The sequence below is a fragment of the Prionailurus viverrinus genome, chromosome B1 (assembly GCF_022837055.1).
Source record: "Prionailurus viverrinus isolate Anna chromosome B1, UM_Priviv_1.0, whole genome shotgun sequence".
Lineage (NCBI taxonomy): Eukaryota > Metazoa > Chordata > Mammalia > Carnivora > Felidae > Prionailurus > Prionailurus viverrinus.
The window spans coordinates 1,837,929-1,855,747 of record NC_062564.1 but is presented as its reverse complement, the minus strand read 5'-3'; the positions used below and the strand labels follow the sequence as shown (position 1 = coordinate 1,855,747).

The window sequence follows — 17,819 nt, the reverse complement described above, 5'->3', positions numbered from 1 at the left end:
AAAGGACACGGGGCCGCGGGCGCGTCTAAATATAGGGTGTCGGCGACACGCACGAGCCCCCGGGCCGGGCCGGGCCGGCACACCCGCGGCGTCTGTCCGTCCTTCGGCACAGCCGTCTAACCGGCCCAGGCCAATCCCGGGCTCGGCACACAGGCACGTGCTGCGGGTCCCCGAGGACGCCGGCTTCGGAAACCACCGGATCTGCGGCTCGACGCCAGCCCACTCGGCAGCGGATACGTGTACGGTTTTGCTATGCGTATTATTGCGGCAAAATTACGGGTATCGGCCTCCACGTGATCTTCACTCTGCCTCATGAGCTCTTCCTCCCTCTGACGCTCTTCCCGTGGCCCTTCCCACCGCCCTTGTGCCGACTGGTTTTGTTGTTGTTGTTGTTGTTGTTGTTGTTGTTTGGTTTTATTTGAGAGCAAGAGAGGGAGCCGGGGAGGGGCAGAGAGAAGGAGACAGAGAATCCCAAGCAGGATACGCGCTGTCAGCCCAGAGCCTGACGTGGGGCTCAAACTCACGACCTGTGAGATCATGACCTGAGCCGAGATCAAGAGTCACTCGGGGCACCTGGGGTGGTGGCTCAGTGGTTAAGCGGCCTCTCACGGTTCACCGGTTCCAGCCCCGCGTCGGGCTCTGTGCCGATGGCTCGGAGCCTGGAGCCTGCTTCGGATTCTGTGTCTCCCTCTCTCTGCCCCTCCCCACTCACGCTTTGTCTCTCTCTCTCTCTCAAAAAAATAAACATTGAAAAAAATTAAAAAAAAAAAAAAAAAGAATCAGACGCTCAGCCAACTGAGCCACCCAGGCGCCCTAGACTTTCCGGATCCTAGTTCTGGAAGATGTGTAGAGAAGAGCAAAGTCAAGGAGCACTTACGAAAAAGTCTCTGTGTTCATCATCTACACCAGGGGCTCAGAGCCAGTCTACCAGCATCTACCAGGATCTGCCAGGACCCGCCAGCATCTACCGGGATCCCGGGTGCGCAACCCGGAGCTTCTGGTGCAGCCAGGAGAGCTAGATTTCCCCTGGGGTGCTGGGCGCGGGCGTCAGGCGGCCTGCCATCTCTGACCCTCCCGACGCTCCCGTCCAGGTTGCAGGGGACCGGACGCCAGACCCCCACGACCCAACCCCTCCCAGTCTAGCCGCTGAATTCCAGCTTACTTTTTGGCAGCATATTCATCCAGAAGGTACCTCGTCTGAACGTTGCGGTACGACTGGTCAAAGTGTTTGTGTCGCTTCTGGTAGAGGGGCACTGCGGCGAGTGACATCTCGGTGGGTACCTACGAGTAAGGAGGGAGGCGGACGGTGCTGAGCTCCATCCCCCGTGCAGTCCTGCCCGGGCAGTGTCTACGCCAACACGTCGGGTTGTCCCAAGGGGGGAAACCAACTTCAGTCCATCAAACCCCTTCGGGGGAGGGACGGATGGAAGAAACGTTATGTAAGTGAAAATAATTTGGGGCTGGGAGACCAGACACCTATCAAGTTCCCTGGGGTCCGACCTCATTTTCTGTTGGGTTCTTTGGAAATTAGAAGATTGGGTTGTAGGTTTCTTTTCATTGTGAGCTCACCAGATGTTTCCACAACACCCCGTTTATCCAAGGCAACGTGAAAGGCAGTGTGAGTGACAAGGATAAAAATAGGTAAAACACAGATTAGAGAAGTAAACAAATACTCAGAATACAAGATAAGGGCGGAAAGAGGGACACACGCCCTGGGAAGCTAGGAGGGGGCACACGTAACAGGAGAGAGGGCAGCCAAATGAGGTCCCCTGAAGTAGGTGACATTTGAGAAGAGCCTTGACAGATGGATAGGCTGACAGATGCAGACGGGGCAGAGAGAAGGGCATCCCATGAGCGCAGGTAGGAGGCGGGGAGACAGGATCTCAGGATACTTGAAGAGACGGGACAAGAAATCACTCTGGAAAGCTCGTAACCACATACGGTGACCTGGAAAGGGAATTCGTCTCCAGGACGCTGTCCAGATCCACGCTTCTAAAATCACATCCCGCAGGGTACTTGTAGGTGCCCACGGCTGGGGTGGGCGGGAGCAGGGCTGAGCCCAGCAGGGAAGCCAGGGGGGCGCGGGCACGCGACACATCTTGGTCAAACTCCCTGAGAACTCGTCCTGCGGTGCGGCGTCTGGGAATTTGCAGTAGTGCTGGCACCTGGCCACGGGGCCACCTGCACCCACAATGAACAAAGCGCCACTTCTCACTGGGCTATTTGGCCGTCTCCGAAGCGTGACACAGGCAGTATGCCTCCATCTCGGTGACCCCTAACCCCCCAAACCGAGGGGCGAAGGAATTCTCAATCCGAGCTCCACTTTGGTCCTTTGTGTGTAAGTTCATCCCCCCCACTCGAAGAAGAAAACGCAGAGGCAAGGCAGTGCTGGGGGACAACGGGAACGGAGACCAGGAGTGGTCAACACGCAGGTGCGGCTCTGAGGTGAAACGGCCTGGCCTCCGCCACCGTTCAGACCTTGGCACGGGTGTTACAAAACCCTCCAGGTGCTCTGCTGGTGATCCCTGTAGACTGTGATCTCCCAGAGTCACAGAATCGCAGGGCTCAGGAAGATCCTTAGGGATTATCTCCACCCCCACTGTACTGGGGGTGGGGACGGGAGCAATGCTCCCCCGGAATCATGCAGAAAGGGCTTCAGACTTCTGTTTCTGGACCTCTGACCCTTTGCCACATGAATACCAATGTTTCCTCTTAAAGACCAACCAGTCAACCAACCTCCACGGGTCCACTGAGGGCCGGGCATGTGTTTTACAGCATAAATCTGATTACAAATATGCAACAGAGCGTGGCGCCTAGTGGAACACAGCGAAAAAGGCACCTCTCCACCCACCTCAGCTCTGACACAGGTATTCTAGCACTGAGGCCAAGACCACAGGTTTGACATCGGGCAGACCGAGGTCTAAATCCTGAGCCCCGCCCAGTGACGTGGCCGCGGGTGACTCTCTCGCTGCTGTAACCCTGGGGTTCTGAACGGATTCTGTGGAACGTTTGGCACACGGTCTCCAACAACCAAAATCGGCAGCTGTCCCCGTCACGCTACATGCTGTCGCTGTTCTCCAGCTGGACGCTGTGGGTAGGAAAAGGTACCTGAAAAAAATGCTTTCTGTCACTTGACTATCTGAAACGTCCTCGATGGCATCCCCGTGGGTTCTCCGGCAAGTGCAGCAAGGTGAATCTTCAAGAGAAGCTTCCTGCCCACAACCGCGTGGCTTCCACTGATTGCGTCCGGAGTCCCCCGTGTGCTGCGGAAAGCTCAGGAACCGAAGTCAGACCAGGGTCGGGGGACACGCTGCACCACTCTGAACCAGCTTCCTGTCTCGGGCTTCTCCCACCGCACCTGCAGGGCCGGAGGAAAATTCTACGGCACCAATCCAGGACGATGCCCGCAGGTGCTGTGATGCCAGGTGGTCACGTCCCATCTCGATACTTGCTAACGTTGCCGTTGAGTCAACCTTCAAACGCGCTTGCATTTCTCCGTGAAGGGAAGAGCCCAGAAACGGCCCCGACGATAAGAGGTGATATGCTACCTTGACATGTCTAAACTGTGGCAGCCGGCACCCAGAGGAGGGTAATACACACTCGAGGGGACCCGTGCTTCTGTTCTGACTTAACTCGGCGTGTGCTCGTGCGGGTCTGGGAGTCCTCAACACTCCCCGTTCAGGGAGCACACACTTTGTACTGATTAGCAACGCGGGGCCGGAATTGAGCGCACACGGCTCCGGTGGTCCTCGCTCCGACTCCTAGACCTGCTATCGCTGTTTCTCCCGACCCCAGAAGGCCTTGGGCAGGGCAGGAAGAGAGCACTTCACTGCACTGATCCCACATCTACTCTCTGCTCACTTCGCGACACACTGTGCAGACGGCCATCAAAACCAGGGGCTTCCGAGGACCCTGCAAATGCAATTATCCTCACTTCTGCCCACTTTTCATGCCACAAACACGTGGAGCCCCTGCCCCGTGGCGGCCACGCCTGAATCACAGAACCACTGCATGTCAAGGACGGGGCCGTCTTAGAGGCCCCCCCTTGCCCCAGGGATGACGTCACGTCTTACATCTGAGCCTTGTGCCAGCGACCTCAGCTCCTCCTGCCTGTGCTGGCTTTTCCCGATCCCCTGGGTGACCCAGACCGAGCGGCAGGACCACCACGCGGCCCACGTCCAGGCCACTCGACCTCTTCCCCGCCCAGTGGACCTCACGTCTCAGCGCCTCCGCGTTGTCCCTGACCGCCCCAGACCGGGCATGCTGAGATCCCCGCAGGCTCGGCACATGCTCGCAGCTGCAGCCTTGGGTCGCAAGGCATTTATCTGAAACCACAGAGCGATTCCACAACTTGCCACGGATGATCTCATTCTGTCCCGGGTGGATCTCAGCCTTCCCTGCGAGGAAACTGAGTTTCAGATGGTAAAAATCATCTGCCCGGGTCACTGGCTCGTCGGAGACAGAGCCGACGTCCCACCTTGCACTTGTGACTCTGTGCCCACCTGCCCACACCCATCCCCGCCACTCACGGAACGCTGTTGACACGTTTGGGAATTAGGACACCAAAGTGAAATGCGAGCCTGTCCTCAAGTACAGGAGACTGTGCGTCTGTGACATGCTTAGACCTGATCCCTTCCTGCCAACGATATTTGGAACCCGCCTTCCCTGCCACCAAGAAGAAATTGAATTTGTGGACGCATTTCAACCACAATGCATTTATTTCCATTTAATAAAAGAAGCCGTGGCCTGTGCAGCTAAAAATGTCCAAGTCAATGAGCGTACCAAGTGAAAGCTTTTCTAGAGGAAGGAAAAGGATTGGTTGGCGCCCACAGTGGGCCGACGCCCCCCAGGTAACTCAACCCTCAGGCCCCGAGACACGTTGTACCCACCCTCATTCACACCGAGGTCTACTTTCCCCGAAGCTTTTTGCGAACGACTGCACCAAAAGACAACTGAGCACAGAACCACTCTTAAAATCAGCCTCGATGACAAATCTAACACGGTTTGACATCTAATGTCTGGCGGCTGAATTTCTCCAGCATTCCTCCGAATCATCTTTAGGAACCGTGACCTGAACGGCAGAGGCCTGCCCTCGCGGCCACAGGGCTCTCCGGCTTCCAAGGACCCCGAGTCCCTGTGTCCTGACGCCGAAGCAGGATCAAATTCGATCAAGCAACGAGATCGTGTGCAGCTTCCTGGACGAGAGACGGTTGCCATTTCTTCACAAGTTCAGAGAACTAGAAACAAACCAACAGCTCCGGAAATATTCCAGTGCCGTGAACTTTTACGCACAGAGTCTCTGGGTTTTGTGTGGGTGAAGGTCCCCCGTTCGGTGTTAGTTTCCGGTAAGTTCGCTGCAAATGTGACCCAGACCTGGTTTACTTAAAACTTCAATTATCTTTCTTCCACTCGCTCTTGGATGCCTGTGTCACTTGTGTCCGGGAAGCGAGAGCTGAGACCGGGAGTTGGGAAAGTGACCCTTCTGCGCACAGGCCCCCGCCCCAGCGCCTTCCTCGTGGACGCACCTCCAAGGGCGGGAGGGAGCACGCGGGCTCCGCCGAGGGCACCGAGCCCAGAGACTCTGCAGGACTGTCGCTCATCACAGAGCACGGAGAAGGCGACGTGGGGAGCTGGCAGTGAGCCTTCTTCCCCTCCCCCAGACACCAGGGTCCAAGGCCACACTAATGTCCCTGCTTCCTCCTTCTCTCCAGAAAATACCTTTTATTCCACACCTTTTCAATCTGCACTGCCCCCACAGACTCCTTCAGGGCTCAGACTCTGGAGAAAGGGCACGGGCTCCGGGCCCCAGTGAGAAATGCCGTAGAGCTCGGGTCAGCCGGCAGGTGCCCTGAGCGGGTCGCACCCGATAACACTCGCGACCGTGACCTCGGGAAGCATTGGAAGCGTAAAGTCTAGTCCGGGAAGGACAGACGCAGACCGAGTCGTTGGCTGCCTTGTCTGTCCAACGGAGCGCCCTCCCCCGAATAGGTCCACCTCGGACACCTGACTGCTACCGGCTCGGCATGCGTCGTCATTCCTTCTTCCAAAGCCCCGGGTTAGAGAAGGAAAGAAGAAAAGGGGACTCACCCAGAGAGAAAGGAAAACGGCACAGAGGAGAGATGCCCTGCCGGCCTGGCTCGCCCACGACGCGGCTCTGGCTGAGGAAAGCGCAGCTACTTCTGCCTCCAAGTGCCCAGCCCTCCCTCCCATTTATGGCCTGGGAGGCGCTATATATAGCCACAGGGACTGCCTCGCCCCGAACTAATACCTGCACCATAAGTCATCAGCCTGATCTAAAAGGGAAAATTCTTTGAGTCGGAAAAAATCAAAATCACAAAGTGCACAGTGCCTGTCCTGTCTGCAAAGCGCACCTGTCTCTCCCCGGGCATGGGTGTGACAATTCGGGGAGAACCCCAGGAAAAGAGGGACGGGCCAGCAATCCACGTGGCTGGCTCTCCCGACGCGTTTTAACTTTTATGCATAAACTCTCAGACTTCTCTTCAATCCTGTGGAAACACAGGTTCCCTGGATCATAGACTGCCACCTCCAGAGGAGTCTGATGACGGCCAGACTGCCAGCAGGCATTTGCCTTTTGTCCCCAGGGCACCTGAGCGCTTCTGGTCCTGGAGGAAAGGAAGGCAGCCTCTGTGGCTTTTTGGGTGTGTGGATTTGTTTTGTTTTGTGTTTATTCCAGAAACGATTCGAGCTTTCTCTGGTCTCATCCTGAGGTTAATTTAGCAGGAACTGTCCTCCTAAAAGAGGAGCCAGCCCAGTCGGCAAGTTACGTCTTATTTATAGTTATTACCACAGATGTGCGCTGCGTCTAACAACCAGATAATTGCAGGGTGTCCGTCTTTTCGCACAGCATGTGTCCAAATATAAATAACACATGCCTGGCACGGCCACGGGCTGTAACCTGGCACGAATCGCCAAGAGGAGGGGCCGTGTGGCCGTGGCCCTCGACCTCAGGATCCAGAGGACTGCGGTCAAACCACAGCTCACCACGGAGGCCGTGTGACCTTCGGCCAGCTGGTCTTCCTCTCTGTTTTCCCCACTTGGAAAGCTGTCTTTACGTTTCTTACAAACATTGGAGAAAATACTATCCTGGGAAGGGCCTGGGCACTAAAAAAACCCTCTGTGTCCGCACAGCTGGTGTATCAGGAACACAGCCAAGGACCAGCAACGCAGGTCAATGAGTGTGTAAATCTTAGCTGAGAGTCCCTGACGTACTTGGTCAGGGGCTGCACGCTTCTATTCGGGGCCTTATTCCCACTTAGTGTTCCAGTGGCCTAGCTTTTAATGTAATAAATGTTAGTTAAATGGGTATCAAATAAACACAGGTAGTTGGTGTGTTACCTGTTTGGCACCTTCTCGAAGGAGACCAATCCTGCCCTCGTCCGTGAGCCCCGCAAGACGGTCCATGGTGGGCTCTGCCCCCCGCCCACAGGCACGGCCCCACAGTGCGGAAAGGACGATTCCAGGGGCCCATCTCCCATCAGATGGCATCGCAGCCAACTGAGTCCCAGGAAACTAGCCTCTTCTGAGAAAACAATCTCATTGCAGGGAGAGGCCGTCTCCTGACGGGACCAGAGGTGGACCAGCTTCTCATGCTCCTCACCGTCCATTTCAGAATTGCCCCGGCCCCTCCTATAAGGTAGGAGCTCGCCTCCTAGAATGCTGCCCTAGGAAAGGCGCACCGTCTCAGCCACACTACGTAGGGAAGCCAAACACTCATCTGGACAGAGCAGGCCCCTGACGGGAAGAGAGTCCCCCTCACTGAGAGGTGAGACCCACCTGTCTCGGTGCAGCCATCGCTGTCCTAGAAGATGACGCCAAGGGCACTGTGAGGGGCACTTGCGGGCAGGCTGGGACCCCGCCCGTGTGCTCAGACACGCCATACGGCAGTGGCCGCTAGACCTCCCCATCTACAGGACCACCAAAGTCTCTGCTGAAGCTCCCTGGACGCGGGCTCGTATCTTGCGCGACCCAAAGAATCCTGACAGACACATAGGAAAAACGATCAGCGATTTTATTTCCAAACCCACAGCTGGAGTTTGCGCCATGCAAACGATAAGCGAAATCGGCATCAGTGAGAAGTGTCAGATGACGTAAAAAAGGACACGGGACGCTAACAAGTGGCACCCGATATTTTCCATCAGAGGAACCGGGTACGGTGCGTGGTTCACGGGGCAAAGTCAAGTCCTCAGGATTTCATTAAATTCTAGCGCAGGGCCCAAAACTGATATTCAGGTCACAAAATCTATTTGAGTATTTGAAAAAAGGAGCAAAATTGTTCTTAAGGTATTTTGCTAACTTCCATATACTCTTAGGAAGCAACAACCAAAAAAATGGCCTGATGTATTTTAGAAAATGTCTATCCAACAGGCCGGATATTCCTAACTGTTCTACATTACAAAGGATGAGGCCACACAGAAAAGGAGCATCCAGGGGGCCGCGACGTGGGGGGTGGCAGAAACACGGGCCCTGGCACGCCAAGACTTGCGCCCGGCTTGGCCACCTGTGGGCCACGCGGCCCGTGGGACGCTCCTTAGCTTGGATTTCCTCGTCTCTGAAGTGGGTCCCCCAGTGCTGCCCAGAGACAGCATGTGTCTGACACGCGTCAAGGCCCTAACGGACAGCAGCTGCGGTGACGGGCTGGGGTGCCGGACCCCCAGCCCCAGGCTTCCCTGACTCCCCCTCGACTGGTCATCTCTCTGGCACAGGGGGTGTTCATTTCATCCCAAAGAACTTGATCCCGGTGGTCTGGCTGCAGTAGGACGGAGCTGCCCCCGGCCCGCCCGGCCCGCCCGGCCCTAGGCTTCGGCCGAAACAGGTGTCCTGCCTCAGCTCAGCTCACTGGCTCTGTTCAGCTCTCTTCCCAGCAGCTGCCACCTACACAGGCCTCACAGGGCCATGCCCCCCTCGCCACGTCCACGAGGGTCCCGGTACGTTCGCCTCCTGGCCCGTGAGCGTGCGGAGCTCGGGGCTGCCCACGACGGCTGGCTTCACTTCAGATCTGAGCTAGTGAAACTCTAACAGAGACGCTTTTAAGTGCCATACGGCCGTCTCTGCCTCGATCCCATTTTAATCTGCTTAAAATACGAAACTTCTGTGTGAAATCTCTTAAATAACAATCTGATTCTTAAACTGGGCAAAATCTGATTCTTAAAATGGGGGGGGCTCAGTCGGTGGAGCGTCCGGCTTTGGATCTCATGGTTCGTGAGTTCAGGCCCCACCTTGGGCTCTGTGTTGACAGCTCAGAGCCTGCTTTGGATTCTCTGGTCTCCCGCTCTCTGCCCCTCCCCCACTGTTCTCTCTGTCTCTGTCTCTCTCTCTCTCAAAAATAAACATTAAAAAAAGAGGCAAAGGACTTGAATAGACATTTCTCTAAAGACAATGCACAGATGGCCAACAGACACATGAAAAGATGCTCAACATCCCTCCTCATCAGAGACGTGCAAATCCAAACAAGATACCACCTCACGTCTGTCAGAACAGCTAGCATCAGACAACAACCACAAAAACCCAGAAAACAACAGTCGTCGGCGAGGATGCGGAGGAGTTTGAGGCCACGCGCACTCTTGGTGGGTGTCTTTGTATTGTTTCCGCTGTGATCATTTCTGACAGTTTGTTCTCATCGCCCCAACAGGGACGGCCAGCTTGGAACACCTGGTGGAGAGGTTTCCACATCGCTTCCCTGGGCGTCGGGGTGTCAGGCGATCTCCCCGCGAAGGTGAATTACTACTTCTCCCCTCCTCCAGATGTCTGAAGTAGACCACACTTCTGTACATACAAGTACGTCTATTACCCCTCTATCCGTAACACAACTGCTCCTGTTGGGACAAGACTCTTACCCAGAACAACTACAAATTCAGCTTCAATACAAATAAGGAGGGGCACCTGGGTGGCTCAATTGGGTAAGCGTCCAACTTCTACTCAGGTCACAATCTCACAGTTCATGAATTCAAGCCCCACATCAGGCTCTGTGCTGACAGCTCAGAGCCTGCTTGGGATTGTCTCTCTCCCATTCTCTCTGCCCGCCTCTCTCTCTCTCTTTCTCAAAAGTAAACATTTAAAAAAAATTTTAATATAAATAAGGAAAGAGATGAGAGAGAAAGAAAGAATAGATGTATGAGAGATCAGATAGCTGACAGATGATAGATAGATAGAAGATAGATAAGGTGGGTCAATCGATCGATCAGCCAGGACGAGAGATGCTAAGGCCCCTAGAGAGAACTGCGTCTTCCCGCACTCTGTTCTTGACCTTTGGACATTTTCCAACTCCTGGCTGGCTGAAAGCTAGGAAGGCAGAGACCCGCTCTAAGAAGCTGAGAGAACAGTGGAGCTTTCTAGCAGTGTCACAGGGCTGGGGAGAGAGAAATTGGAGCCTGAGTCAGAGGACGCGTGCAGGACGTGAAAGGCCAGGATGCAGGAAGAGGGCGAGGCCCACGGATGTGAGCCCAGGGCGAGGCACTGACTTTCACCACAATGCACCGCGAGAGCAAAAAGCAAACAAAAAGTAGTAAAGAGGCAAAGCAGGGTTTCCAGTGGGCCCATGGTGCTACTGAGACCAGCACTGGGGTTTAGACCCTCCAAAAAGATAGGGCCTTCTTAAACAACCCAGGTTCTCCACGGGGACCCTGAACAGAGTGGGGGCACCCTGGAGGCAGAGGGCCTCCTGCTCCTCCAACCGGCTTTGCTTGTCCTCAGGACCCAGTGGATCCAGGTGCCATCTCCCCGCTGCCATTCAGGACAGGTGGCCCCATTCCATGAGACCAGCATCACTCCGAACCCGGACAATATCTCTAAGGCAACTTCAGTCATTCAGGCCAAGTTCACTAAACAGGAAGACTATTGTTTGCTGTGGGTGCTGTAATGACTGTCGCGATCTTGGTGGCTTAAAAAGACAGAAATGTAGCCCCTCCCCGTTCTGGAGGCCAGATGTCAAAACTCGGTATGTCGGGGGCCTGTGCTCGCTGCAGGCTCCAGGAGGGATCCTTTCTCCTCTCTTCCAGCTCCTGATGGCCTCCTGTCATCCACCACCGTGGATGCCTCTGTCTCGGGCACCTCGGTGTCTGTCTCCACGTCTCCTTTCCTGTTTCTGTGTCCTTTTCTGTCCCTCATCAGGGCACTCACATCGGATTTAGGGTCTACCATAATCCCGTATGATCTCAGAACAATCTTTAACTAATTATATCTGCAGGAACCTTACTTCCAAATAAGATCACATGGTGTGTGGCCAGTGGGAGTGAATGGGGTTGGGGGTGGCTATTCAACCCAGTATAAAGGCCTCCAGAATATGCTAATCACAGGGGGCAGCTATATCAGTTAAGTGACGGAGTCCTGACTTCGGCTCACAGTCTGTGGGATCGAGCCCTACCTCGGGCTCTGCACTGACTGCACAGAGCCTGCTTGGGATTCTCTCTCTTCCTCTCTCTCTGCCCCTCCTCCCTCCATCTTTCCTGCTCTCAAAGAAATAAATAAAAGCTTTAAAAAAAAGAATAACCCAATCATATAAAAAGAGCCCAGATTTCCAAATCATTGGAATTATCACACATTTTTTTAATATCTGCAATTACTATGTTCAAGAAAAAAAGGGGATAAGATGGAGAATTTCACCAGAGAACTGTATTTTTTTAAAGAACAGCATGGATATTTTTTGTAATTTACTCCTTATTCTTTTTGAAACAGACTCTATTTTTTAGATCAGTTTTAGGTTCATGGCAAACTTCAATGGGAAGTGCAGAGGTTCCCATACACCTCGTGTCCCCACGCGTGAACAGCCTCCTCCACTATCAAAATCCCCACCAGATGGTACCTTTGTTGCCACTGATGAACCCACACGGACACGACGTCATCATCCAGAGTTTACATCCGGGTCCCTCTTGGCAGGGTGCTTTCTGTGGGCTTAGCCAAATATATAATGGCACGCGTGCACCATTACAGTGTCACAGAGAATAGTCCCACTGCCCTCAAAATCCTCTGTGCTCCACCTGTCCAGCCCTCCTCCACCCCCACTGATCTTTTCCTGCCTCCATAGTTTTGCCTTTCCCGGAATGTCAGAGTTGGAATCACACAGTACGTTGTTTTTGCACACAGCCTCCTCTCCCTCAGCGTCAACATTCAAGGTTCCTCCGTGTCTTTTCACCGCTTGAAGGCGCATTTCTTTTTAGTGCTGAATAATATTTCATTGTCTGGATGGACCACAGCGTCGCCATCACCTACTGAAGGACATTCCGGCTGCTTCCAAGTTTGGGCAAGGATAAATACAGCTGCTATCAACATACATGTGCAGGCTTTTAGGTGAACATAAAACTTTCAATTCATGAAACTTGTTTTCCTGAGTTTTCAACTCATCAGCACCACTGCTGGATCACATGGTAAGAGAATGTTCGGTTTTACAAGAAACCACCAAACTGTCCTCCAAAGTGTCTGCCCCATTCTGCATTCCCTCCTGTGGTGAGTGAGAGCTCCTGGGGCTCCCCCTTGTCACCAACCCTGGGCGTGGTCAGTGCTCAGGTTCTGAGCCTCTCTAACAGGAGTGAGGTGACACCTCAGCGTTGTTTTACTTTGCATCTCCGTAATGACATGTGCCGCGGAACATCTCATAGGCTTACTTGCCATCTGCCTTTCATCTTTGCTGAGGTGTCTGTTCAAGTCTTTTGCCCATTTTTAAATCGGGTTTTCCATTTTCTTGCCGAACTTTACAAGTTCTTTATATATTTTAGATATCAGCCCCTTATCAGAGATGTCTTCTACAAATATTTGTCCCCAACTGTGACTTTCCGCCCGATCTCTTCACAATGTTCTGCACAGAGCAGAAGTTAGTTTTTCATTTTAATGAAGTCCAGCTGATCAATTATTTCTTTCATGGATCATATCATTGGTGTTGTGTCTAAAAGTCACTGCTGTCCTCGAAGTCATCTAGATTTTCTCCCAGAATTGATTTTTTTAAAGGATAAAAAGAAAATTCTAGAACTGAAAAATACAACCAATGGTAAGAACTTAATAAAGAGCTTTAACAACACTCCGTTGCTCTCCCTCTCCCCCTCTGGCCCACATGCCCTCCCATGCATGGACTCCACGCCCTCATGTGTGGAAACTCCCGGAGCTCACAGAGGGTCTGGAACACTCTGGGTGCCCCTCAGGCAGGAGGGCGATCTCCTGGTTCATGGGATGTTTGCACTGACTCAGCAGTTGGGTCACCATTAGCCCCAGGAGAAAGGCTGCTCTCACATGTCCGTGAGCTCCAGAAGGTGGAACACAGATCGAACTCACTAAGTAACACAGAAAATGTTAAAAAGATCCAAGTCAAACTTTTGTATGTGAAAACGGCCACGTCTGAGATATTTTCAGTGCACTGATGGGGTTAACAGCATATTATTTCAGAAGAAAAGGTCAGTGAATATATTGGAGATATAACAACAGAAAATATGCAAAATAAAACAACCAGGCAAAAAAAGGCAGGAAAATAAAAAGAGCCCCCGCCCCCAGGACAAGCCTGGCCCCCACCGCACACAGCAGTCAGGAGGCAGCAGACCCCTCTTGGGCCAGCACGATGACCTCGAAGTCACACAGGAGTTAAATAGGTTCCAGGGCCCCCTAACATCATGCAAAGTCCCTCCCCCTCACCTTATGCAAATAACTTCTCCTCCCCTGTGGGCCCCGCCCCCCACACCTGCCCTGAGGCTCTTCTCTCGCCCCCACCCTCTACACCATTGCTTCTCAGTGCCTCCCCCCGGATATGTCCCCATAGTCCCCAAATGTCCTCCAACCTCCCAGACCCTTTCCTCGGCCACATATCCTGCTGCAGCTGCTGACCTGTCCTTCCAGCCAGACCTTGGAAAGAGCTGCATACGGTCACATTTTTCCATGCATTCACCAACCCCAAACCCTTTGTCTAGTCCAGCCTGCCTTCCACTCCTGCCACATCACACCCCAAAATAGCTGGACGTCACCATGGCCACCAAATCCAGAGCCTTTGTCCTGCTCTCCCGCTGTCCACCTGTCCCCATCCTCCGAGCCCGCCGACTGTCTTCCCGCTTGGAGTCCATGCTCCCTGGGCCCCTGTCCCTGCCTCCAGCCCCTGCAGGGCATGGCTCACGCCCCCTCCCTGCTCGTCCGCAGCTGGGCCACGGCTTTTGAGGGGCGAGGCTTCGATGTCAAGCAACCTCTCCGCCTTCTTCTGAAGAGTAAATGGAACCTCAAACCCAACAGGTCAAAGACCAAACTCGTGCTCTCCCTGCAGCTCCCCATCTGGCCTCTGTCAGTGTCCCCTACCCCTGAGTGGCACCAGCCGTAAGCCGTGGACACCTTCCTCAGGCCACACATCCCAGGCGTCGTCCCTCCTGGATACCCCGTCCAGCCTGCCACCCGCCTCCGTCCACACCGCCCGGGCGCCACCTCGCCCCGCCTCCCGCATCCCACCGCGTGCCCCAGCAGGCTACAAACTGTCCTCCAAACCAAGTCCCACACAAGTGTCTCAGAGTGCACACCTGGAGAGTCACCCCGTGGCACCCTCGCCACCACTCTGTCTCACCCACAGCCCCGCCTGGCCCTGCCTTCCTCCGCACGGTCCCTCCCGCCTCTTCCGGCCCCCGGCCTAACTCCCGTTCAGACTCCCCCTCAAACGCCCATTTCTCAGATGCCTTTTCCCACCCCAGTCTGTCAGGTTCCTTTGTGACACATTCCCGAGAGCCGTGTTTCCTTCTCCCAGGGGCCCTGCCTCGACAGGCAGCCACACATTCCTTACGGCCACTGCCCCACACGACCGTCTCTCCAAGCCGACCGTGAACACAGGGTGTTTTCCCAATCCCCGGAGGTGCAGAGATACACCTCAAGAAACATTCACTTCCCAAACCAGTAAACCAAATAAATTCGTTAATGTGCCTCCTTTTTTATCAATAAGAAACTGAGCGGTGATAAAACCGATAGCCTTCCCCAAACATCAAAGCAACTAGATTGGTCGGTATTTGGGCGTCGCTCAATGGCTCTGTACTGAGGCCCGAAGTTTTTCCATGTTTTGTAAATCAACACAGCCTAGGAAACCTGGCAGGCAGCCCTCGGCAGGTATCATATGTGCATTCTGCCCGGCGTGACCTCCGTCGTACCCGTCGACGAGGTGGGGTGTTGGGGCCCAGGGCCGTGGACACACGTAGCCCAGCTCACTTAGCAGTTACAAGTTCTTCTCTGACTCACAAGGATCTTCCGGACCAGGTAGGGGGTAAACATTTTCTCGGCAGAGAGAAACCCAAAGGGGGTGCGGAGATCCAGGCGGGAAGAAGAGAGGCCAAGACCGAGGTCGCGTATGGTTTGCGTTAGACCACCACAGGCTTCTGCATCTCGGTAAAACTCAACACGAGCACCGGGTGATGTACAGAAGTGTGGAGTCATCATATTACACGCCAGAAACTAACAGAACACCGCATGTTGACTGTATTTCAATGTAAAAGATGAAAACGTGGCCGTGGATGCGATACGCGTGGTTATATTTAAAACCGTACGAATCGTCCACCTGCCTGAGTCAAAACCATACAACGGGCTCCTTTCTCCCGAACGAACTGTACCCAGTGACCACAGGGTTGTGAGAGACAAAAGTGGGTGCAGATCCCCCGACTTTGACTGAAACGGTGCCTTGTGCATCACAGAAACTCAACAAGTACCTTTTTTTATCCTGTAGATTCTATTTGCAGGTTTCTATTTACAGATACAGCCCTCCATTAATGGGAAGTTTATCTCTGCGATGTCATTAAATAATCACAGCGAGGCTACAGAGGCCGAGATCTGGCCACCGAGCCCCGAGCCGGTCGTCAAGGGCACTGGCTCCGGGCCTGGCTGGTAAGTTTGCTAATCTGTTGTCAAAGCTGCGTGACCCGGGCAGAATCTCCTCGACCGCCCTGGGCCTTGGCTTTCCCGCTGGTAAAGTGAGACTTGGATTACATGATCCCCGTTTAAGCCCCAATACGCTACGATTTCAATCCTGAATGATCATGCCCAGGGAAGGGAGCGTCCCCGCACATGGACACAGTCACCAGCTGCCTGGCTCCAAATAGGATCCAGGAAACGGGAACCAGAGCACAAGCCGGCCACGCCAAGAGGATTCCATTCCGAAAGCACTTAGTGGCTTAGAGATTACCAACAATGCGGCCCAGCCATGTGCTTGGAAGAAGAGTGGTCGTAATAAAATAAAAATGGATGGAAGGCACTCGTGCGCACATTCAGCTGGCAGGGCCGGCCTGTCCTGCCGGAGAGGGAACCAGCCAAGTGCCCCTGGGCTCCAGGAGAGGGTGGGGCGGCTGGAGGCTGGGACAGGAAAAACTGTCCGGGGTCACAGGGCTGTGCAATGACTTTGAGCCAAAATTTAAGTATCTTGATGTCAAGGCCATCGCTACTCAGCCTCCAGGGAGGGGTGGTTCCCAGGTCAAGGTCAAGGTGAAGGCCATGATCCTGTTCTGCACTCGACTCTGGCCAAACCTCCAGGGGTAGTTACTGGGTCACGTCTGCTGAGACCCTAGGCTTGATGCATAACAAAAGCAGGCTCTGGGGGCAAATTCTTCTTAAATCCGTGAAAGTCAGAAAGGGTCCCTAGAATCCTGTGTCACTTCCCTGGCATTGCTACTCCCAGCGGGGTGGTCTGTTCCTGCTTCCTAAGGGCAGGCTGTGCTCGGGCGGGGGCCCCTGTGATGAGACTGGGCTTCCGCAGCGGGCGAGGCACGGAGGCATCTCCCCCAGGAAGCTGACGCTGTGATTACTCCAAATCTACCGGCCCACGCAAACCTTAAGACTGTGCCCTTAACAGCTGTCCCCAGTTCCCCTGGGGACAGCAGAGAGCATGGCTTTTTCCACCCGCATAACGAGGTGGGATGAAGGAAACTTTCTTCTCGGGGTTAAACGGAGGTCAAGGCAACACTCACCCATCATCCTCAGACAGCTGAGCTTTTGGATGTGCCTGGCTTAGGATGAACCCCGCTCTCCAGCACATTCTCAGGAACTGGGTCCTCACGTGGTGTCCGGCTCTTCGAGTCTGTTTGCCGTGGGGAAGCTGCCATCGCACAGCGGCCTCTTCTCCCGAGGGGCTCAAGCGCCAGCCTCCAGCAAGTCCCTCTGGGGCCACCGCCATCATGCCAAGACACCCATTAGGCCACAGGCAAACTGACTAAAAGGAGAGATAATGACGCCGAATAAGTGGCCGTACACGTGGTCCTGGACTGACACTCCAAGCGTGCATCCTAGAGATGGTCACCGATGAGCCCTGTGACATCAGATCACACAAATATGCAGCCTCCCACTAGACCGCAGGCGGTGAAAAGATAGTAGTCAAACAAAGCAATCACTAAGATCTACCTCACCCCCAAGCGTCCGTGGTTCTGTTACAACGCGGGGACCACACAACCCATGACCCACACAGGGACCCCCTCAGCAGTGGGAGAAGGGACTAATAATCAATACGCTGCGACAACGGGCGTGTATCTGCCATCACCCTGTGAGGGGTCATTTTCATGTCAACTTGACCGCGCCCAGGGAGGCCCGGGGCGCTGGCGATTTCCGGGGCGTCTGTGGGGGTGCCCCCAGAAGAGATCAGCACGCGAGCGGAGAAGCCCTCTGAGATACAAGCGGGCAACATCCAATCCGCTGAGGCCCGAAAGGAGCCCCAATCCCCTCCCTCTGCGGGGCTGGGACAGCCGTCTCCTCCCGGCCTCGGACCTCGCTTCCCTGGCGCCCAGGCCGTCGGGCTTGGATGGAGTTCTACAGCGCCGCTCCCGGCGCCCAGCTCGCAGACGGCACACGGGGGGACTTGCCGGCCTCCCTCATCACGGGAG

General features: G+C 54.4%; 1 protein-coding gene across 1 annotated transcript in view; it reads right to left on the bottom strand.

Moving 5' to 3' along the window:
- Nucleotides 1-16,965, bottom strand: part of MYOM2 (myomesin 2) — an 83,646-nt gene extending 66,681 nt beyond the window's left edge. Inside the window, exons 1-2 of the mRNA XM_047856717.1 lie at nt 16,914-16,965; nt 1,163-1,281 (exon numbers count right to left, since the gene is read on the bottom strand). Of these exons, the coding sequence (XP_047712673.1) occupies nt 1,163-1,269 (107 nt within the window). The 5' untranslated portion in view covers nt 1,270-1,281; nt 16,914-16,965. The remainder of the gene's footprint in view (nt 1-1,162; nt 1,282-16,913) is intronic.
- Between the last annotated feature and the right edge of the window lie 854 nt (nt 16,966-17,819).